At 48.6% G+C, this 23,165-nt stretch overlaps 4 protein-coding genes and 1 long non-coding RNA gene across 5 annotated transcripts; 2 read left to right on the top strand and 3 right to left on the bottom strand.

The window, feature by feature from the left end:
• The first annotated feature begins 1,655 nt into the window (after positions 1-1,655).
• Positions 1,656-2,706, top strand: LOC111257415. Its single transcript, XR_002677923.1, has 2 exons — positions 1,656-1,919; positions 2,138-2,706. It is a non-coding gene; the product is annotated as an uncharacterized LOC111257415 (long non-coding RNA).
• Positions 2,707-3,010: 304 nt separating this feature from the next.
• On the bottom strand, positions 3,011-4,352 carry LOC101785937 (2-alkenal reductase (NADP(+)-dependent)). The gene has a single exon (XM_004967827.4). The coding sequence runs from the start codon at positions 4,260-4,262 to the stop codon at positions 3,192-3,194; it is 1,071 nt and encodes a 356-aa protein (XP_004967884.1). The 5' UTR covers positions 4,263-4,352; the 3' UTR covers positions 3,011-3,191.
• Positions 4,353-14,271: 9,919 nt separating this feature from the next.
• LOC101785525 (probable uridine nucleosidase 2) lies at positions 14,272-17,169 on the top strand. The gene is made up of 9 exons (XM_004967826.3): positions 14,272-14,440; positions 14,534-14,649; positions 14,760-14,819; positions 14,981-15,166; positions 15,282-15,386; positions 15,561-15,657; positions 16,194-16,301; positions 16,421-16,556; positions 16,760-17,169. Exons 1-9 carry the CDS (start codon positions 14,383-14,385, stop codon positions 16,869-16,871), a joined length of 978 nt encoding a protein of 325 aa, XP_004967883.1. The 5' UTR covers positions 14,272-14,382; the 3' UTR covers positions 16,872-17,169.
• A 913-nt stretch (positions 17,170-18,082) lies between these two features.
• On the bottom strand, positions 18,083-21,234 carry LOC101785128 (RAP domain-containing protein, chloroplastic). Its single transcript, XM_004967825.2, has 3 exons — positions 19,333-21,234; positions 19,139-19,221; positions 18,083-18,533 (listed from the first exon to the last, which is right to left on the bottom strand). The coding sequence occupies exons 1-3, from the start codon at positions 21,074-21,076 to the stop codon at positions 18,462-18,464; spliced, it is 1,899 nt and encodes a 632-aa protein (XP_004967882.1). The 5' UTR covers positions 21,077-21,234; the 3' UTR covers positions 18,083-18,461.
• Positions 21,235-21,601: 367 nt separating this feature from the next.
• On the bottom strand, positions 21,602-22,048 carry LOC101780564 (glycine-rich cell wall structural protein 1.0-like). Its single transcript, XM_004971523.1, has one exon. It carries the CDS (start codon positions 22,046-22,048, stop codon positions 21,602-21,604), a length of 447 nt encoding a protein of 148 aa, XP_004971580.1.
• Positions 22,049-23,165: the final 1,117 nt, after the last annotated feature.

Below are 23,165 nucleotides of genomic sequence, written 5' to 3'. Positions count from 1 at the left end.
TAAATGAAAAATGCAATATGTATGTTGTTTTTGTTAAGGTAAGTATTGACCGACAATTGGTATCATTATATTTGTATTTAAAAGTACTTGTTTACGACCTCGCAAAAAAAAGTACTTGTTTATGAACGAAAGCTTGTATTACAAAATTGACACGTTGATAAAGTAATTGTTAGTTAAGGTCTTGTCTTAGCGAACCAAAATGTGCCCCATATTCTGAGGCAGGATCTTAACATTTTTTTCTACTCTCACATGGATGTTCATCCAAAATTCCTATTGACCAAGCCTTTAGATAGGATCGTTCTAAATGACCCAATAACTACATTTTAATAGGATCCAATTGCTCTTAAACTTGTCCATGTTTTTTACTTAATCTGTTTGGCGACAATTGAGGAGAAATCTTCATTTATGGAGGGAGTTTTTAGTGTGATTCAGCATTAAATTTGATTCATTATAGACTTCACCACATACTCTGCCCTTCCCTTTTTGTCAAGGTTCAACATGGGCTATGATAGAATCAAGGACATGCAAGAAAAAAGAATAGACTCGGATCTTTGTTCAAAGGGATTAATGTTCTGCCGCCATGTTGCTAACTTCTCTTCGCCAGTAGGCCACTATTATCAGTCTATCACTGCTTATGGTTGGTTCTTTCCGTTTACCATTTCCTGATGGTGATGGGTCAACCTATCTCCCAAGTCCTTCGAAAGCCCAAAAGATCTGGAGTTCCTCAACAGCGTGGAGCAATACAGGGTAGGAAAACCATACTGTAGGTTCCATGCCACTGCTGTCATTGTCGTTGGGAGCTCTCAGCTCTGTCTGTGTTTACTTTGTCGAACGGTATTTTTCAAAACCCCAGACCCTAAAGAGCTACTTTGTTTTTTTTTCATATTGAACGACTAGGCTGTTTCTTGTTTGTTCAAAAGTGGCTGTCATGTACTCGATGTGGGCTGGGCTGAAGATCGCGACGGGCTTTAGTGGTGTCATGTACTCTACGTAAGCAAGCCCCTTCCGAGAAACCTATATAACTTCCACAATTTTTTTACATGACTTCCAATCCAACCATAAATAATAACTCATCCCCTAAGCCAACTATAAATAAATATCTGACCCTGTGGCCTGTTGAATTAGCATATTCAAAATGTTCTATCAGGGTTTAATAAGTTGTAAGAAAATATTGCACCGTGTATCACACATGGGAAAATCTATGTGAGGTGGGGAAGCAAGTCAAAAATAATATCTGATCTCCGTGCAATGTTGAGTTAACATATTCCAAATGTTGAAATAGGATTTACGGATTGTTGAATCAAGTGTAAGGAAATGTTGATAGTATTCGTGGAGAAAGATTGATGGGCTGAAATGGTTGTGCTATATGGGTCTAACGGGTTTTAAAGTTGTGTGGCTTAATTAACTTCCGCAAGCCATATAGGAGCCCTAACCCCTGCCCTTTTGTCCAGTCTAGTGCTATTCCACAGAGTAAAATGTATGATCGGATCTCAAATTTGTTAAAATGTATTATTTTGGTCCCCGTACTTTCAGATTGCAGCATCAGTACACTAAACTTGTTTTGTCGTCGCAGGTCCAAACGGCCTTAACCCGCTCCAATTGCCGATGTGGCTGTCCAACCTAGAAACGAACATGGAAATGGAAAGGGCAGATGACGGGACGAGGATATGAAAAAAAAAAAACTTCTTCTCATATCTCTCTCACATTGCAGCCCCTTGCCTCTTCGTTTCCCTCTTCACGGAGGGAACGAGGCGTGCGATTCGGTCGGCGGCGGCGGCGATCGGCGACGATTGAAGGGGTACTGGTCGACGAGGAGTAGAGAGGCTGCACGCACTCCTCAATCTGGGCAAGAACACGGCAGCCGCGGTGGAAGATGGGGGCAAGATTGCGGCGGCAAGGTGAAGACGCACCTGTGTATGGTGAGTTAATCGAAGCCCAAATTCCCGTGTTTTAGCAACTCTAGATCGACATTATTAGCACCGATGTCTTGTTCTTGAGGTAGTAATCGATGGGTTTTTGTTTGCTAGGGTTTAGGTAGGTTCTGATTTTTCTAGGAAAAAGGTTCGGCCTTTTGTAATCTGTTCATGCTTTTTTCCCATCTTGTGTTACTGATTGGCTCTGTGTGTGATTATTGTAGATAATGGTACTGAGGAGTTCTCTGTTGAAGTTCACCGTGGGGGATTCTTTGTTGGGCACGGCCATCTCAGATCATATGTGGGTGGGAAAGTCAGCTGGTTTGATCATGTTGAAACAGACACTTGGTCTCCACTGTGGCTAGATCAATTTGTTGAGGATTTAGGGTACTTAAGGACTGCAAATTTGAAGATTTATTGGTTGTTACCAGGGGAAGATATTGCAGATGGACTCAGGGTCATTGATTGTGAAAGAGATATGAGAAGAAGGTTTTTTTTTTTGCATATTTACCTCGTCCCGTCATCTGCCTTTCCACGTTGGTTTCCAGGTTGGACAACCACGTCGGCAATTGGAGCGGGTTAAAGCCCGTCTGGACATGTGATAATTCTGCAATTTGAGAGTGTGGGGACCAAAATGACACACCTTGAGGTCCGGCCATGCATTTTACTCTATCCCACACCTAAATTCCAGTTCTTCTGAGATTGTATTCCAGCTAAATTCCAGTTCTTCTGAGATTGTATTCCAGCTATCAATTAGTCTTGCTATTGGTACGATGAAGGTGCTTAGCCATGATGAGTAGTAGTTTCCTCTTTTAGGATTCAGTTGCTTACTTGCTCAGTCAGAAGTCCCTCCCAGTGTTTTTCCCGATGTGTTAGGATTGAGGGACGTCAGTCATGTGCGTTGAGGAAAGGGATTTCGTTGTGGGATTGCCAACAGAAAATTGATTTTATTTTGGATACCCTTCCTCATGAAGTGTGAATGACATGAGAAAACAATCTTCTCAAAATTAGGACACTTCCCCTCGCTATGCTTTTAGAGTTGGGCATTTGGGTGACAATCGGGCTGAAGTAGTGAAGAAGAGCCTTGAAAGCCCCACTGCCAGAATTTCCATCGTTCCCTGCAATTATCTTCCCCAAATCGGCCGCTTGCTCAAAGGCAGCCACAATTCTGAAACCAGCATCGACTGCACAATTTATTCATCATGAACAACAAAAACTGGAACTGGGTAGTGGTACATCGATCTAAGGATCCAATTCAGGCGCCGGTTTTCAGCCGGATCATTCGTCGTCGGCGATGCGGACGAGCTGCTTGCCGACGTTGCGGCCGTGGAAGAGGCCGATGAGCGCCTTGGGCGCGCTCTCGAGGCCCTCGGCGACGTCCTCGACGTAGGCGATGGTGCCGTCCCTGATGTATGGCAGCACCCACGCCTCGTACTGCGGGTACAGGTGCTTGTGGTCGGGCTCGATGAACCCCTGCATCCGGAGCCGCTTGCCGATGACGGCGGAGAGGTTGCGCACGGCGTCCTTCTCCCCTTCCCTCAGGTTGTACTGCGAGATGAACCCGCAGACGGCGATGCGGCCGTGGACGCGCATGTTGAGCAGCACGGCGTCGAGCATGGCGCCGCCCACGTTCTCAAAGTAGATGTCGATGCCCTCCGGGAAGCACCGCTTGAGCGCGGCGGCGAGGTCGGCCTCCTCCTTGTAGTTGAAGGCGTCGTGGAACCCGAATTTCGTCTTGAGGAGCTCCACCTTCTCCTTAGACCCCGCGCTGCCGACGACGTGGCACCCGGCGAGCCGCGCGAACTGGCCCACCAGCTGGCCCACGGCGCCGGAGGCCGCGGAGACGAAGACGGTCTCGCCCTTCTTCGGCGCGCAGATCTCGTGGAACCCCACGTAGGCGGTGAGGCCCGGCATGCCGAGGATGCCGGTGTAGTAGGACAGCGGGACGCCCCCGCCCTCGCCGCCGTGGGAGATCTTGGCGAGGAAGGCGGTGGCGGGGGGCTTGACGACGCTGTAGTCCTCCCAGCCGGTGATGCCCCATACGAGGTCCCCGGGCGCGAGGCGCGGGTCGGAGGAGTCGAGCACGCGGGCGACGCCGTAGCCCGTGATGACGGAGCCCGGGGTGAAGGCGGCCGTGTAGGACTCCCGCAGCGGGCGCGACATCTTGGGCCGCATGTAGGGGTCGCAGGAGAGGTAGAGGTTGCGGACGAGGACGGACCCGGGCGGGTCGTCGCCGGCGAGGCGGAGGGGCACCTCGGCGCCAGGGAGCACCTCCATGTGCTCCTCCCGGGGGTACCCCTCCACGTAGTCCTTGAGGATCACGCGCCGGTTCGCCGCCGTCGCCGCCATGGCTCGTGCTCGATCTGTCTGTCCGCGCGGCTCTGCTTTGCTCTGCTCCGATTGATCCCGCGTGGTGGGGATTGCGATTGCGATTGCGACTGGTGATGTGAATTATTGGGAGACACGGGCGGTGGGTGAAGGGGTCCACTTGGCATCTCGAGGATCATTACGTTTCAATATTCACGTGATGTTTTGTCTCGGCGTCCTTCTTCCGTGATAAGTACTTCAGTGTTGTTGGATAAGGGCCGGCCGGCCGGGGAATGCTACTGTGGTTCCGTTTCCGTTTGGGACGGTTTCTTCCAAAATAGTTTTACCGGTAAAACTAAAGTCGGTGAAGTCAAAATACGGCTTCATATCATAGTGTCCCGTTTTGCGCAAAACATGTGAAGTTGAAGTTAAGCCTACCAGATTTCATGCCATAGTGTCCCATTTTGCGCAAAACAGGTGAAGCTGAAGTCAAGCCTACCAAACAGATCTAAGAATGGCACTTCTTTTTGGTAAAATGGTAAATTCGTTAGTTGTTTTATAGAAAAAGTTGCAAGTCTAAGCAACCGTATCCGTATGCTTCAGATACCTCGCCCTCGGTACCAGGATCCAGTACGGCTTGTTTGGGCCAGCCTACGGCGGGCTCATTCATTTTGGGACGGCCGAAGAGGAGGCCCGACCTAATTAATTTGGGCGCAACAGTAGTAGCCCAAATTGTAATGGGTCCAGCCCGCCTAACGCCCAGGTCTTCCACATTTTTAGTGCGTGCGTGGTAGACTGATTGCAGGATTCCGCAGTGTATTTGCCATTCGCGGTCCAGCACCAGATCGGCCCAAGCCCGATCATGGTCAGTTTTCTTGAGCCGAGCCGCCTCTGACGCTCGCCGAGCCGCGATTCAAAATGGGCCAAGTTAAAAAGCTGAATGGACAAAACAGAAATGGCCGTGAAATACTGAAAATCGACCCATAACATAACAGAGAGAGAAAAAAGACATGGATAATAGAGAAAATTTAAGCCCTCAATTTTTAAAGAAAATAAACTGCTGCTATGAAGAAATTCCGTTTCTCTTTTCCAAAACGATTCGTGCTTTCTCCCGAGCCTGGTTCGTCGAGTCAGTTTGTACAGGATGCCGTGGACAAGTACTCGAGTACAACACGCTGCACGCCACGAACCACCAATCGATTTTGAATAACCAAAATCACTGCGACAACACTGTAGTATACTGTAGCATTTCGTTTGTATTTGTAAATTATTGTCCAAATATTAACTAATTAGGCTCAAAAGATTCGTCTCGCAAAGTACAACCAAACTGTGCAATTAGTGTTTGATTTCGTCTACATTCCGTACTGCATACATGTACCGTAAGTTTGATGTGATGGGGAATCTTCTTTTTGCATAGTGCTAAAGTTGGGATTTTGGGTAATTAAATATGGCTCAAGTTGCCAAGTTGATATGGGTCACGTGTGGTGTGGACGTCGATCTGATACTGCCGCCGAGCAGCTTGTTGCTAGGCTGCTAGCTGTTAGATTTGACTTAATCCAGCATTAGTCTTAAATTGGATCTTAGCTTAGTGATCACTAATCAAACTATGCGGAAGCTTAGATTAGACTAACCATAGCTTGTAGATGCCATTAGCTCCTCTGTTGTCGTAGCAGTAGGTTGATGTAGATGAAGTAAACGTGATCTTCACCAGCTTAAGAGCTTTAGGGCTCTGATCTTCACCAGCTTAAGAGCTTTAGGGCTCTCTGTCGGTGAAGGCTTGTTTGGTAGAGCTTCGGCTTCTCACAAAACGGTTTCAGCTTCAGCTTCTTTGGTGGAGTGGCTTTTCTAGTGGAGCTGAAGCCGTTTTGCGAAACGTTTGGTAAAACGGCTTCTCAATGCAATATAGGTAATTTTATGATCACTTAATGCTTGAAGAGAGAGGAGAAGCCGATGAAGCTACTTTTTTCGGCTTCTCCTCTCTAGTGTAAGCCGTTTTGCGGCTTCTTCCCAGCTTTGTTGGTGAAGCCGTTTTGAAATTACACCTTTGGTAAGGTTTCACCAAAAGTCGGTGGAGAAGCACTTTGAGAAGCCCTACTAAACCGGGCCTTAGGTGTTGGTGACGAACGGCTTCCTCCTGGATGTCACCTTTGCTTGAACTCGACGTAGATGCAATCCACCGTTCCAGAACAGATATTCTTGATTGGTGAAGTTAGGATCTTGAGCTGCCCTAATTGACCGAAGTTTTGGTTCTCACGTGGGTTCGAATAAATGCATGAGGCACCCTCCAACTTCTACATATAGCATTGTAGGATCGGGGCCAAATCATGGATAGATACGTTAGTTGTACCTGCCGATCATGGTACGAGTCTGATCTGACATGAATTTTAGGTGGAAACTTGTTTCATAAGCTGGTGCAATATCCAACACTAGCTAACCCTGTTGTCTCGCGTGTGTGCTGGAGCTGGACATAGGGGTCTAACGTCAATTTTAAGGGGGTGTTTGGCAGCACTCCACCTCACAAAAATCAACTCCACTCCACCAGCTCCACACTTTCCCAACTCCACTCCACCAGCTCAAGAAAAATATGGAGCTGTTGTACGTGTTTGGCAGATTGTAGTGCTCCAGCTCTAGAAAATGATACTTTTTTTTGCAAATTGTCCATTATACCCTTGTTGTCGGACCCACCCGTCAGTGTCAATCGCAATATGAAGCCGCCGCCATCCCTTCATCTTCGTGATGCCGCCTGGTGGTGAACGGCCATCCGTCTGTCGTCCCTCCACGGATCGCCTCGCCTCCGGTAGGCCAACCCCTTGCTCTCCCGCTCTTGATGTGCATACGTCGAGATCCTGAGGCCGGAGCACCGTCCCGACCATCTTCGATGAGGGGAATCGAACGAGAGCAGGCAAAATTGAGCGGGGTATGGCAAAATCGAGTCGAGATAGGGAGAAATTGTGCTAGGACCTGAGAAAATTGAGTGGGATTGGCAAAATCTACCATGGGGTAGGGAGACCACCAGAGGCGAGCGGCGTGGCTAGGAGCCCCAGTGGCATGCCATGGCGCGCGACCATGGCGTGTAGGGGTGGTGTTGCCGCAGGGGATGGCGGAAGGGTACGAGCCGGCTCACGTAGGCGTCGGAAGGCACGGGTACCCCCTCCTCGCGGTGGGAATGGCTAGCCCGCTGGTGGAGCGCGGGAGCAGCCACGGAGTGGCCGCGGCAATGCTGGAGGAGACATAGCTCATCGAGGCGCGTTGGTTGCAGGCGCCCGTTTCCTCAAACAAGAGGAAACAACTTTTGCATGGCCCGCCTGCACGCGATGGTGCCCGTGAGAGGGGGGGCAGCGGCGAGTGGTTCTCATTGGCGAAGGGCGTAGCCACCCGCTGCTAGTCGCGCGGGGACGGGGTCGGGGAGCGTGACCGTGTGGAGGAGGCGGCGGAGGCGCTGGAAAGGCGCGGGGTGGAGGGCACGGGTGTGGAGAGGTACTGGGTGTCGGTGTTTAAACTCGGCAAGCTACCAAGGGGAGTACCCAAGATAATAGATTGGTTGGTGGGGAATCGCCGGACCTAGAACTTGAAGGTAAAAGTGAGGACACAAGACACAGATTTATATAGGTTTGGGCCGCTTGAGTAGCGTAATACCCTACATCCTATTTGAGGTGTTGTATATTGCGCCCTGCGCTTGGGTGTTGAGGTATGAGGATTTGGTCATCTATTGTCCCTGCTGATCTAGGTACCCCAGCCCTCCTTTATATACTCCAGGGGGCAGGATAACTAGTCGGTTATAAGGAGGAGTCCTAGTAGGATTATGTGGTATGAGTCCTAGTAGGATTACAGAGGAATCCTAGAAGGAGTCCGTCTTCTTCCTTCCTTACGGGTACTAGGGATCTATCCCCGACAAGCCCCCGAGCGCTTCATAGTCTAATGCAGCAGTCTTCGAGTACTTTTCAGATCCTCGCTGAGTAGTTTTGGTACTCTTCGAGTATTTTGTCTGGCTTAATCTTCAAAGTTCCTCAAAGCTGCCATAAGGCTATGGTGTGCTCAAGCCCTTAATCGTCTTGATTTTGTAATCTTCATCTTTGGAATGTGATATGGAGGGCGGCGGAAGTCGCACTCCATATGGAGTAGCCCCCGAGCCTTAGGTTGAATCAAAGAATCAGGCTGAGGGTCAATAAATCTTCAATCTTATTCTTTCATTTTGAAAAAAAAAATCAACGGTTGGGTGTAGCTTACCAGCCCCCGAGCCTTAAAATGATTGAATAATCAATTCAAGGATCTTGAATCTTCACGCAAGTCATCATCCAAGTAGTTTTGCGGCATCCAGCTCCCGAGCTTTATGCGCCAGGTGAGCTGTGTAAGTCACGTCGAGTAGTTATTGACGCTTAGCCCTTGAGCTTGGGAACTAGCTGTGCCTTTGGAGGTACGCTTAGCGTCCTGGAGTGTCGTCGCCGAAGCTTGAGCTGAAAGAAAAGATGCATACATTATGTAGCATATTTGTAGAATATTGAAAACTACCGAAATTTATTCAGTGATCAACATAAAATGTTTTGTGTCATACTCTTGCTTCGTCCATATTTCTCCTGAGTAGTTAGCCTGTTGCGTTTAGACTCTCGGTCTCTGTGTAGCCGTAGCCACTGCGTGGCGAGATCTTTGTCTCTTGTACGTGTACGGGCACTATTGTTTGCACAGTTGAGAATTTTATCTCGTGTATGTGTGCTAGCATTTAGGCATGATAGATGATCTAAGTTTTTCACGAATTAAGGCGTGTTCTACTCGAGAAGATTAGTGACCTTAAGAGAAGACAAAAATGAGTAGTCGGTATTGCGATAAAAGAGACTGCGCGATTGTACATAACAGTTTGGTGCCCTCCGACGAGTAGAGCGCGTGTTGTGCGCAAGAGTTTGCTGCCCTCCGGCGAGTAGAGCGCGTGTTGTGCGCAAGAGTTTGCTGCCCTCCGACGAGTAGAGCGCGTGTTGTGCGCATAATATTTGTGACTCCTTAGGGTGTAGCCGTTGTGAGCCTCCAGTATTTAGTGCATCAAATTTGTGGCTATTGCCTCCAAAATTTGATGTACCAAACTCGTGACGGTACCTCCAAAACTTAATGCATCAAACCTGTGGCCGTAGCCTCCGTAATTTGGTGTACCAAGCTTGCGGCTGTCAGTCAACATGCCCCAGGAATAGTTGGCAAAGTGTAGCTGTTTAGGGTAATTCCCGTTCAAGAGGCGTACACAAATAAGTAGTCACCGTGTTGCCTGCATTCGGAAAATAAGCCGGAAAATAATTAGAAAAACGACTTAGGTTGATTCGTGGACGATTGTCACTGAAGCCGTGCGGTCGTCGATGGAGCTGCAACGGTTTGTTGATGAAGCCAACTAGTCGGAGTCGATTTTGACTAGTTGTTGATCACGTGGAACCCGCCCTCGACTAGTTTTCTAGTCGAGATGAGTCGTCGAAGTAATCCGTCCTCGACCAGTTTTCTAGTCGAGATGAGTAGTCAAGTAGTCTGTCCTCGACTTGTTTTCTAGTCAAGATGAGTAGTCGAAGTAGTCGAGGTTGTCGTTGGCGCGTTGGCTTGCCGATTGTAGGTGTTTCCGCATGAGCTGTAATCTTGATCGGTGCGATCTTTGAAGTTGCCTTGTCGGATTTAACCGTGATAGGGACTCGCGGCTTATGCGGATGGAATTGCCCATGATCCAATTATTTTCCCAAGCTTCTCGACTCTACTTTAAATTGGAACTCGCCGACTTGCTTCTCGTCGAGTAAATTGATTTTGAAGATGAGGTCCTTCAAGCTCGCTCGATGATCTCGACGATCGCCCCTACCTAGCGCACCAGATATTGGTGTTTAAACCCGGCAACCTACCAAGGGGAGTACCCAAGAACTTGAAGGTAAAAGCGAGGACACAAGACACGAATTTACACAGGTTCGGGCCGCCTGAGTAGCGTAATACCCTACGTCCTGTTTGGGGTGTTGTATATTGCACCCTGCGTTTGGGTGTTGAGGTATGAGGATTTGATCCTCTGTTGTTTCTGCTGATATAGGCACCCCTACCCTCCTTTATATACTCCAGTGGGCGGGATAACTAGTCGGTTACAAGGAGGAATCCTAGTAGAATTACGTGATATGAGTCCTAGTAGTATTACAGAGGAATCCTAATAGGAGTCCGTCTTCTTCCTTCCTTGCAGGTACTGGGGATCTATCCCCGACACCGGGAGCTGACCTCCCGTGCTCGGTGGCGTGGGTGGCGCTCGGTCGTCAGCGGGACAGGGGGAGGGGCGGCGACATCATGTCCTCGATCGGGGATGGAGGGACTGTGGCGGTCGCGGGGGGCATGGCGGCATGGCAGAGGGTTGGCAGCGGTGACGCGGTCCATGGGGAACGACGGGGAAAAAGGACGGGAGAAGGGGAGGGGGTGATGGGAGGCTGAGCTTTTTCTTTTCTCGAACCGTTATTTGTGTAATGAGTGGCAATGGTGGGTAGGAGCAACTCCAAAAGTATCCTAAATTTTTTTTCCCAAAACTATGTATTGGGGGTTCTCCCAAAAAAAAATTCCCCCCAAAACATATCAGTCCACAACAGATCGCTAATAAATAGCCCCCAATATTTCAAACACAGGCCATGTCATCATATTGGGCCCATCGGAAGGGACGCGCGGGCGTGCGGGAATCAGGATTGGGGGAGGAACCCCAACGCTAAAATATACGCGGTGGCAAGCTGTTTTTTAGCGTCGCTAAAAAATCGGAAAGGTTTAGGTGGATTGTTGGAGTTCATTTTTTCTCTCTTTTTTCCTAAAAAAGGTATTAGGGGTAAGATTAGCAGCCTCTTGAAGTTGCTCTAAATAACCACCAACTCCATGAGGAGGTCTGAAACTGGAGTTTTTAAGGGTCCGTTTGGGAGCTCTCCACCTCCCAAAAACCAGCTCCACTCCACCAGCTCCAAACTTTTCCAGCTCCACTCCACTAACTCCGGAAAACATGGAGTTGATGGATGTGTTTGGTTGATTGCAATGCTCTAGCTCCAAAAATATGAAGATTTGTTGTGAATAGTCTATTTTACCCATCGTAAATGGATCCACATGTCATCCTCTCCTCTTTTCTCCTCTCCTCTCCTCTCCCCCTCTCTTCTCTCAGGCGACCACCGAGCAGTACGCGTTTCAGGATGGAACGGCCAGCACAAACTTGCAGGTGAGACTGTGATCCTGAAGCCACTAAACTGAATTGAACAATCGTTCCGAGCATTATCCTAACGTAGTTGGGTTTGCATTCTTTCTCCAGCAAAGGAACTTCTGGGAGGCTCTGAACATCAGTGGCAGCAGCAGCGACGAGTGAAGCTCTGAATCTAACAGTCTGTGGCCTTGTTTACTTCCCTCCCAACTTCCAACTTTGGCACTATGCAAAAAGAAGATTCACCATCACATCAAACTTGCGGTACATGCATGGAGTACTAAACGTAGACGAAATCAAAAACTAATTGCACAGTTTTATTGTACTTTGCGAGGCGAATCTTTTGAGCCTAATTAGACAATATTTGGACAATAATTCACAAATACAAACGAAACGCTACAGTGTTGCTACAGTAATTTAGGTGCACCCAAGTTGGGCAACTAAACAAGGCCTGTGTAGTGTGTAGGCCCTTGGAGACGACGAATCCCTTTGCCATCATCCTTCCTGCCTGTAGGGTGCTGTAATTCTTTTTTCATATTTTCACCGCGATTAGTATTCTCAAGATAGCAGTAACAGCCATCATCTGATAGTTTAATTAAAATTTGTGTATAAGACGAATACTCCTCTGCTCGCCCTCGCCAGCAGATGGCCTCCTGCAGCGCGCTCCACCCTTGCTTGTTCTGCAGGCTCCAGTCTGCGCCCGCCGAGACGGCATCAGTGGCATGTCGCGACATCTGGTCGCCCGTCTGAGCACAACATCAGTGGCATGTCGCGGCGGTCGATGACCTCCGAGACGGCCTTGGCGCGGGCCTCCTTGGCAACGGAGTCCGCCTCCGTCCAGATCTCCTCGGGCGACCCCGCGGGAGCGCGTCCAGCACGCGGCGTGGTGAGCTGGGCTGTGCGCTTACCTCGCCGCGTCCACGCCGGCCATCCGCGGCGCCGGCGAACCAACCAGATGGGGATGCGCCCGGGCTAGATGACGCGGATGCAGTCCAGCGCCCAGATGGGGCTCCGCAGCCTCCGGTTCCTCGACAAGACCTCCGACGGGAAGGAGGGGTGGAAGGTCGTTGAGGGTTGCGTCAACGAGATGACAAAGGGCAGCGGGCGACTCGAGAAGGAGAGGTCCGGCGCGGTCTGGCGGGGGCGAAGAGGTCCGGCGGCGCCCAGCACTGCCTGGCCTGCGGGGAGGAGTCACGGGGAAAGAGAAGGGCCGCGGATGGGGGTGTTTTGTTTCTGATTGCGAACCGGTACGTGTGTAACCGATGGCAGTGGTGGGTAAATATCCACCAACTTCATGAGGAGGTTTGAAAAGGGAGTTTTTGGAGCACCTCCTGAGGTACTCCAAGAAAAACGTGGATCTGACCCCTACTCCATGTTTTTCACGGAGCTGGAGTTGCTGGAGCTAGACGTGTTTGGCTGCGAAACTTTTGGAGTTAGTGGAGTGGAACAATTTTTCCTGGAGTGGAGTGCTCCCAAACAGGCCCTAAGTACTCTTGAGGTACTCCAAAAAAATGTGGATCTGACCCCTAACTCTACCTTTTTTCTGGAGCTGGAGGTGATGGAGCTGGACGTGTTTGGCTATGAGTTTTTTGGAGTTGGTAAAGTGAAGCTAATTTTGCTAAAGTGGAGTGTTGTCAAACGCCGTTAAATTTCATCGGCTACTCAGGCTCAAAGCCCTGTCATCGACGCTCATGCGTGTTAGAAAAAAACGAAGTAACGAGCAAAGAGAATTAGTAATTGAACAGACTGTTGCCGTATACACTAATCCATGAATATCAAAGAGGATTTTTTTATAAGAGGAATGGTCAAATATTGTAAAAAAATCAACAATGATAAATATTTTGATATCAAGTGAGTAGTTCCCTAACAGTACAGTGTTGCCATGCGTTACAAATATATTATAGCACAAGCTAATGCTTAAAGTATATTTTAGAGACCATGTCGATTCACTAAACACCATTTGTTTATGTCTGGAGGAAGTACTCTCATCTTTTTATCACAGTAATACTGAACATGTCGCTCAGTTTGGACTCATCCTGCATTTTCATTTTAAACACATGCTAGGATTTAAAAAGGACGTAAGTTGACTTACAATTAATCAAATTAATTACATATACACTTAGCGTCTAAACACTGTACTAATAAATCCAAGTACGTTTTACTAATACGGAATTGATTCCCATAATAATCAGTAAAAGTTGAATTAGGAATATATTCTAAAAGAAATCAATATTTCAAATTTTACTGCCAACACATTTTTTAGTTGATTTTTTTTGAGGATAATAACTAAATAAATGAAGTAGTATATTCTGGTGTGCTTGTGAATTTTTTTTTGTGTGTGTTTCGATGAGGAAATGTGCCCCTTTTCTCTAACACGCCAAAAGCTATCGGCTGAAAAACGTCCTTGTGATACGGAAATGGTGAGAAGCTGCTCAGTCTCAGTGCGAAAAAAAAAAATCAATGACGATCCTTTTCGAATTCGATCCAAATCACGCACACCGACGTTTCAACTTTATAGATCTTCAAAACAAAAAAATGTTTCAGCTTTATACAATTTTCCGAACTTCTTTATATGTGCGCCAAGGATTCGGACGAAAAGGTGCCCATCTTTCCGGAGACGAGCGAGAGGAGCAAGCCGCGAATTGTTTATCACCGGCGTGATTCGCAAGGTGAGCCAGCCGCACCAATCGCCGGAGCAGGAGATCCCGGACGGTGACTCTCCACCGGCACCGGTTGATGGCCGATAGGAAATTTTTCCCGTTTTGGAAGCACATGGGTGTGGGGTGTCACGGCCGCACCTTTTTTTTGTTCTTGGGCGCTGGTCAGGCTGTCACCGTCGGGTATCTTCTTCTTCTTCTTGTTTTTTTTGGAACATCTTCTTCTTCTTCTTCCATCTCCCTATTTTTACTCGAAAGTCCCGTGCTCCACTAGGGGTCCTATCCGGATTCGTAGGGACACCGGACACCCCGCTTCCCGCATCGAAATCTGGGTGGGGTGGGATCCATGGCGGCGGCGGAGGGGACGAGGAAGAAGGTCATCATCGACACCGACCCCGGAATCGGTCCGTAATACCCTCCTCTCATCTTCCATTCTAGATCGTTCGTGTGCCGTTGCCGACTGACAGACCAGTGTGAGTCGTTGGGCGGCGGAGCAGATGACGCGATGGCCATCTTCGTGGCGCTGCGGTCGCCGGAGCTGGAGGTGCTGGGCCTCACCACCACCTTCGGCAACGTCCACACCGCCCTCGCCACGCGCAACGCGCTCCACCTGGTTCGTCAGTTTCCTCCCCCCACCCGTGACCGCTCCCGACTCCCCTCCATTCGTCTGCATGCAAACTTGTTGCTCGATGGGATCACATCACACTGGCTCATGCGTTTCAGCTGGAGGCTGTTGGCCGGACCGACATCCCCGTCGCGGAGGGATCCCATGTAACAATCAAGGTAGTTACTACTCAACATTGCAACTTCAGGCAGTGGCAGATAATTGCCGTGATCTAGCAAGTGGAAAATCGTGGTGATCAGTAGTTTTCAGATGGGCTGTTCATTTACCGTATCATCTTGGTCAACAATTGACTGTTTCTTTCCCTGTACACGGAACGCAGAAAGCCTCCAAGCTGAGGATTGCTAGCTTCGTTCATGGCTCAGACGGTCTGGGAAACCAGGACTTCCCTGCACCGGCTACAAAGCCGGTGGATCAGACGGCTGCTGCCTTCATGGTTGAGCAGGCAAACCTGTACCCCGGACAAGTTACCATCGTCGCCCTCGGTCCACTGACCAACCTTGCTCTGGTCTGCTCTGCTTTGATAGCTTGCTGTAATAGATGCATCTAGTATTGCAGTATCACTGTTCCCATCTAAATTGTCTGACTTCCTCCAATGGAAATTCCAATGTCTCATTTCCTAGGCGATCGAGCTTGACCCTTTGTTCCCCAAGAAGATAGGGCAGATAATTATTCTCGGTGGTGCGTATTCGGTCAATGGAAATGTCAACCCTGCAGCTGAGGCAAATGTGAGGGCCCTCCCTTAATTTCTCTGATAGCAATCTTTCAATCATTAGTTACCACGTGGTTACATTACATGGTTTTTACTCGAGCCTGCACATGGAGTTGGCAGTTACCACAATTTGAGATATCCTTGCTCCTTGCTTCAGAGCTGTCACTAATGTATTTATGTTTATCAACAGATATTTGGGGATCCTGACGCGGCAGATATCGTGTTCACCTGTGGTGCTGATATTTTGGCCGTGGGACTAAATGTAACCCACCAAGTAGTTCTTACAGGTAACCTGGGGGGTCGCATTCTTCCTACTCAGGATGTCTTTTGCAGTTCTGCATCAAGCTGTTCAGATTAATGAGTATTAGAGCATACAAGTGCAAGCATAATGGACCTAACGTGCTATGTATAGCTTCTATTTTCATCTTACTCCACTACAACTAGTTGCATGGTATCATCTTTAGCTTAAGATTTTGCATGTATGATTGTTTTTTCCTAATCTACTTCTCATTAGCCCTTGTTATTTCAATAGCGATGAATTGATAAAGGTAGTGTCCTATTCGATATTATCATATTAGAATATCTCTTTTTTTCAGACACAGTGCACCGCCCACTGGCTTTCAATGCTTCTGTAGTAATCTAGTATGAAGTGACAACATTGTAATTGTTCTTTGGCTAGTGGAGTATATCAAACCCAAAATGATTGGAAGTATATGTTAATTACTTAATTGGCATGTCTAACTTGCCATGCCATGTATTAGAACACAAGTGCTCTGGTGGTCTGACAACTCAATGGCACATGGACACATTCCTTTTATTGCAGATGCTGACCGGGAGAAGCTTGAACAGTGTGATAGCAAATACGCTCGCTACTTATGCAAGATAATGGGCATTTATTTTGATTACCACAAGGATGCTTACTTCATAAAAGGTTTGTATATATTAGTATGATAGGAGGAGGCCAAAATGGTTCAGTAAAAGAACTTGTAGAAGGGACAGATGAGAACCTGGAAAACCTTGTCTCTTGACTTCACATTGAAATGCTTGCAGGAGTGTATCTCCATGATCCGACAACGCTTATTGCTGCAGTAAATCCGTCACTGTTGACTTACACAGAAGGTGTCGTGAGGGTGCAGACGGTTGGAATCACAAAGGGTCTTACAGTTTTCGACAATACCAAGAAAAGGTTAGCTAAACACATGGAAGAAAATGCACAAGATTTAAGTATGCATTTATGTGCTCCTAATCCTGTAGTTCACTTGTGACGGATTCATTCCTATTGCTTTCCGAGCTCGCTCTCGCATGGCATATAGCACACTCAAGCTCTGTGCTGTGTACATAATGGAGAATTCAGTCCGGTGTGCTGATCATCCCGAGCTGATTTTTCAGGTACGGGGAGATCACAGCCTGGACCGGCATGCCGACCGTGAAGGTTGCGGTCACCGTTGATGCCCCCGCTGTGGTGGAGCTGATGATGCAGAGGCTGATGACGGATGATTAATCGACGACTGCTGATTTGCACGACCTGAGACCGATTGCTGGATAATCCCTCTGTTTGCAGTGCATCCTAGGGCGGCGGCTCAAGATGAGTCCTGATTGAAGCTGATGCTGGATTATGCAGTGCTGCTCGAAAGAAAGCACTTTGTACTTATAACATTGAGGGATGATGTGCCTTTGTTTCTTTCAGACTTTGAAGTCTATAAGAAAGAAAGAAGCGTTGGAAGCATACATGTGTAACACCAGACATGCATTGTGTTTGTGGCTTGATGCATATATGTTGGTCCCTGAAACCTTCCTGACGACTCACCGTTCAGCCCCTCCCACATGAACCCTCAATTCTGAACCCAATGGTGTTGGAAGTGGATGCAGGCAGGACAAACTTTATGAAAAGCTGATCACCGAATATTAGAACTTTATGCGAGCAAATATGGACACAGAGTTTTTGTCAGCCTGGTCAAAATGTAAGCTTGATTAGTTGGGAGCACGAGAGGCACGAGCACCAAACCAATTATACTACCGGGCCCAAGCTGGGTCTTAGTTATAATTTGTTCATCACCGCATCCCGTGGTCTCGCGCTGAACAGCTTTGGATGCACCCTTCTCTCTCGCTCTCTGTGTTCAACACCAGGTGGACTCGGGTCCCGCATGTCATAGCAAATATGCTCGCTACCATGCATTAGCAACTGACGACGGGCAAATTCAGCCTCTATCTGTGCTTCAGACAAGGCTGGATATAAACCGAGAGAGAATTCAATTTCTTGGATTGAGCCTTCTGAATGGATTTGCAGGCATTTGGAGATGAATGCGTGGAGTGGCATGCCTACCGTGAAGGTTGCAGTCACCGTCGATGCCCCTGCCGATGATGCAGAGGCTGATGGCGGATGATTAGTAGCATCAACAGCAAGCCAGGGGCACCGGGGATCATCACCCGATTTGCAATGCAGCACTCAACCACCCAAATGGACTCCTGAATGCACTTGTGTTGTATTATTATGCAAATTCTGTTAAAGATTACACCTTGTTCTTACTACCTTGGGTGATGAAGCACCTTTTGTTTCGTCGAAAGATTTGCAGTGTAAGGAAGTAAAGTTGGAGTTAGTATCTTTGTGGAATTTCTTGGCATAAGATGCATACCTGAAAACGGCAGACATGAATTGACTCATCATTATGCCACATCGAATCAAACTCGTACTGTATAGCACCAATCAAAAAGTCTGTTGCAATGTGCAGCATAACGGCTCATCTATAGAGACTTCATTGTTCATTGCATTGTTCATAGTACGATATACATATGTTACAATGTTCAAGAATTGACTTTAAGCAATGCTTTCAGTCTTCAGTACAAAGTATCTCTCAAAATTAGCACGGTACAGTTTACTTCAAACTGTATTTCTTATCACTAATGCTCAGCTAACTTAAAACTCCCTACAGCTCAGTGGCACACCTTAATTTTGTGCTAACTTGAAGTTTCCGAAGCTCACGTACAGGTTCACAAAAACGTGCAGGAAAATGGCCTGGACTTCTAGGGAGGTCCGTGTAGTTGTCCTTTCCAGAAGCCTTTTTGCTCAATCTCTATTGCCCAACTGTGGCATTTATTCAGCCTCTATGTCTAATATCCTCCTCAAATATTCCAATTGCTCAAACTCACCTTGGAGCTCGTCCCACTGTAATTGTCAAGGGAAACAAAACAATAAGTCCATATCCTGGTTAGCGCCAGAACAGAAAGAAAATCTTTCAGCTATTTGATGGGTTCAAAAATCTACTGCAGAATTCAAGCTAGAGCCTAGAGGGCAGAGATCCTGATGACAACATATTAGGTTACTCCTTGCTATCCACTTTTGCTTTAAGAGTTTGTACTTCAATTATAACAGAGTGCAGAACAGGTGCATGGACTTTGAAGTTCAGATGGAAGCATAAAGAGAATAAAAAAAGGAATTAAGAACATATCACATGGTGCTTTCAGCAAATGACTTGCAGTACCTAAGTTTGGAAAACAAAAACTACGGCACCAATTTCTAACACTGGAATATGAAACTCTGGTCTGAAATATCCTAACGCTACAGTAGACTAATCCAAAAATATTTGTGAATCATAAAAAGGTAAGTGTAAATTTATATAACTGGAATATGAAACTCGGGTCTGAAATATCCCAACACTACAGACTACAGTAGAGTACTCCAAAAAAAATCTGTGAATCATAAACAGATGAAAGGGTAAATTTAGATAACTGCCAGTTAATACCACAAATGGCTATGAACATATAACTAACCTCTTGAAGAGACAAGGAAACTAACTTCCACCCAGAAGTAGTAATGTAGCGACGTTTAAATGCTGTATGGCCTAAAGGTGTACCTGCAAAATTAGCACACTTCAATTAGTTTATTCTGTGATATTTCAGTAAGATGACAGGAAAAATGTCAGCCTGAAGCTCCAGGATGGCACACAAAAGCAACAGAAGCATACCTAAATTCCTGGAGAAGTGTGTTGGCCCATCTATCTCAAATGCAAGCTTCTCATCAACTAACACAGCATCAACTGTGTAACCGTCAATTGCATATTCCCTAACCCATTCATGCCCTGTACTATATAGAAGACGACCAACCTCCTTTTGAAATGAAGAAGTTGTCTTCTGATTGAACCTTTTGCTCTTTCCTGCTCTTGTTATTTTCTCCTCAAGATCACTCCTTAAGCACAGTCCAAGATTTGGGTATTCAAGCTTCAAAGACTGGTTTGCAAGATAAACTTGTGAGGCAAACATCATGTCTTCTCTATACTGATCGGAGACCCGTTGCTCTTCAAATTGACTCAGAGTTCTCCAGATATGTAAAAAGAATGGACGGTCCATTTTCCCAATTACTGCATAGGACCAAGCAATATTCCCAATCTGATCTCGACCGAAGTTCAGAGGACGGTCCATCTCTTGATGCATGCTTGATGTTACATCAGACACATGGCATTGGAACCTGGCATCATTCTGAAAAGCAGCATCTAGTGCATCAAGCAAAGGATGGGGGCACTCATTCAGAGAAGCACATCCCCACAAGAACTGAGCAAGCTCTTGCTCCTTGAAGGTTTGCAGTATCTGTGCTGCTCTCTGGGCCAGAGCTGAGAAAAGGCCTGGTGCTGATTGGCGCATGGATGCGAATGCTCCAGCAACATTGGCAACATTCTGTGCATTGAACTCTTGAACCTTGGTTATGGCAACATCAGCGATCCTATCCATCTCTGATTGGTAGAGCAGGTCGCCACCAATCTTGGACAAGGCCCAGGCTATGTTGGAGATACCCTGTGGCGAGCACTCAGGCAGGGCCACCATGGCCATACCCACGAGCATGGACATGTCCCTCTGACGCGCAAAGGCGAGCCGGTGCGTCTGCATCATGGACACCGCTTCCATGTTCTTGGCAATGCGGTGGAGTGCGGTGGCAATGTTGAGCGGCGTGAGTGGCGACGGGCTGAGACCCTTGGCGACATCGGCAATCACCTCCGCCGCGAGGGACAGCACCTCGTCGGCGGTCTGCGCCTGGACGATGGAGCGGTTCAAGGACACCTCCCTGCTCTTGTTGGACGGCGCGGCCGAGAACCTGGACAGCGTCTGGACGAACGCCTCCCTGTTCCTCTGGCGCTTTTCGTCGAACATGCCGTCCGCGAACTGCGCGACCCGGAGCTCCAGGTCGTCCATGTCCCGCAAATCATCAACGACGTCATCGTCTTCTTCCTCTTCGTCTTCGTCTTCATCTTCGTCTTCCCGGGCAGCATCCAGCTGCTTCTTGCGGCGCTTGAGCTCGGCGGCCGCCTTCTTGAGGTCTTTCTTCTTGGCGGTCTTCTTCTTCTTCTTCTTGGGCGTGGACACCATCCGCTGCAGCGAGGGCGCAAGGCCCCGCGCCTCGATGGAGCGCAGGGCGGAGCGGCGCGCGCGGACGCACCAGTCGTTGGCCTCGGCGGGGAGAAGCTCGTCGTCGTCGTCCTCCTCCTCAGGCGGGTCGAGGGCCCCAGAGCGTGCCCCCAGAAAGTCGAGCTGCCACTGCGGCGTGGCGTCGGCGCGGTCCTCGGAGACGGCGCGGGGAGGGAAAAGCGCGGGCTTTCCGGGGACCCTGCCGGAGTAGCTGAGGTTGGGCTTGGGGGTGGACTTGAGCAGCACGGAGAAGCTGCAGATACCAGTGCTGCTCCGGGGAAGGGTCAGGCCGAGGGGGATTGCAGCTTCCATTCCTCCTCCGGCAGCAGGCGCGACCGCGAGCTCGCCCCGACTGCCTGCGGATAAGAATCGGATTTTGTACGAAAATTGCAAGAGAAGAGATGACCAGACCGAAAGAAGCGAACCGTCGAGTGCTCTTTTCGTGACGCCACACGCCAGGTTCTGGTCTGCCGAGGAAGCAATCGTGAATTGGAACTCTTTGAGATCTATATTTTCGAACATGTTTTAAATCTAGTCATTTTTTATGGTAAAGGGGGGTGTTTGGGAGATTTTAGTACCCCCATTTTAGTCACTTTTAGCCCCTCCTCCTCCCAAACACCTAGGCTAAAATGGAAGGGCTAAATTTAACCCTCATAATCCATAGCCCCTCAAGGAGTGCTAAAATCGACTAGAAGTGTTAAAAGTAGTCCCCCTCGTCCATTTTTTCACCCGGTACCCTGCACCCCTTCTCTCTCCTCCCACTCCCGCACGCGCGCCGCCACTCCCATTCCTCATCCACTCTCATCTGGATCTCGCCCCCTCCACCGCTCCTTTCCCTCACCGCGCCCCCTCCGCCGACGCGCCTCCGCCACTCCCTTCCCTCACCGCGCCCCCTCCGCCGCTCCCTTCCCTCACCGCGCCTCCTCCGTCGACGGGCCTCCGCCGTCCTTTCCCTTCCACTAAGCCGTCGTCCTCCTTTTCTTCCCCACCCCGCAGCCTTCCTTGCGTCGCCACCCCGCCGCCGTCCGTCCCTCCCCACCACGCGCGGTGGCGGCGTCCCCACCCCACGCTACTCCAGATCCAGATCCAGAGACCCCACTCGCGTGTCGTCATGGACGGCCACGGCGACGACCCCTTCTCGCAGCCGGATCCGCCCTTCCCCTCCGGCGCCTTCGACCTTTTCTCCCAAGTGGATTCGTACCAAGGGCCACAATCCGGGATGCAGGCCTTGGATCTGAACTTGCAGGTTGACGAGTTCCCCGCCTTCACCTCATACGCCGACATCCTCTGGGGTGAGGACGACGGAGTTGCTCGAGGGGGCGGTGCTCGCACCCTCGGGCTTCGCGTGCCCCGCAATGGCGGCGGAGGCAGCAGAGGAGGAGGCGGCACGAGAGGTGGCGGTGCAGGGGGGAGCAAGGTTCGCGGCGCCGGGGGGAGCAGAGGATGCGGCGCCGAGAGAAGCAGAGGTGGCGGCGCAATCCGTGGCGGCGGCAGTGGCGGTAGCAGAGGTGGTGGGCGCGCGACTAGGAACCTGTTCATTGGATCCGCGTCTGATGGTGGTGCCGGCGGCGGTGGATACAGCGGTGGACGTGCCGGTGGGCGTCGTCGACGTGGAGGCAGTGACGACGAAGGTTTCTTGTACGCTGACGAAGGAAACGCGCCAGATGTTGCTGATGGCGTCGAAGTGATCTTTCCTGGCTCTTCTAAGGTACTGATCTAAACTTGAACTGCAGCTTGTATGCAATTATGCTGTTGTGATTGTTGATTGTTGATTGTTGTGATCTAAACGCGCTAGATGTTGCTGCAACTTGAATTGTGCCAGATGTATGCAGCTTGTATGCAATTACTGAGATAAACTTGTACTGATCTAAACTCATGTTGATTGTTGAACTCATGTTGATTGTTGATTGCATGCAACTTCTAAGGTACTGATCTAAACATGTTGATTGTTGATTGTTGATTGGTGATTGTTGTAGTAATCTAGACATGTTGATTTGATTGCTGATTGCTGATTCATTTGATTGCTGATTCTTCTAGTAACCCAGTGGCATATGTATGAGTAATTCAAGTTAGTAGCTAAGCTGATTCTTCTAGACATGTTCATTGGCATATGTATGAGTAATCCAGCAGTAGCTAAGCTAGTAAGAGTGGCTAAGCTATTTTGTATGACTTTTTTATATCCTTGTGTGTATGCACTAGATTAAAGGTGACAAGGCATATTAGTCAGAACTAAATACACTTTTGTTCTGTAATTTGTGCATTGAGCAAATTAGAGAAGGGAATTGTCACAAAGCTACCATGTTCGCAAGAGGTTACAAAATAGTGCAAGAAAAATATTTTGCTGCAACTGGATTGAAACATGAAAGGAGGCAGTTCAAGAATAGGCTACATGGATTGAAAA

The sequence above is a fragment of the Setaria italica genome, chromosome V (assembly GCF_000263155.2).
Source record: "Setaria italica strain Yugu1 chromosome V, Setaria_italica_v2.0, whole genome shotgun sequence".
Classification (NCBI taxonomy): domain Eukaryota; kingdom Viridiplantae; phylum Streptophyta; class Magnoliopsida; order Poales; family Poaceae; genus Setaria; species Setaria italica.
The sequence above is the reverse complement of the archived record's forward strand: the minus strand, read 5'-3'. Positions and strand labels throughout refer to the sequence as shown.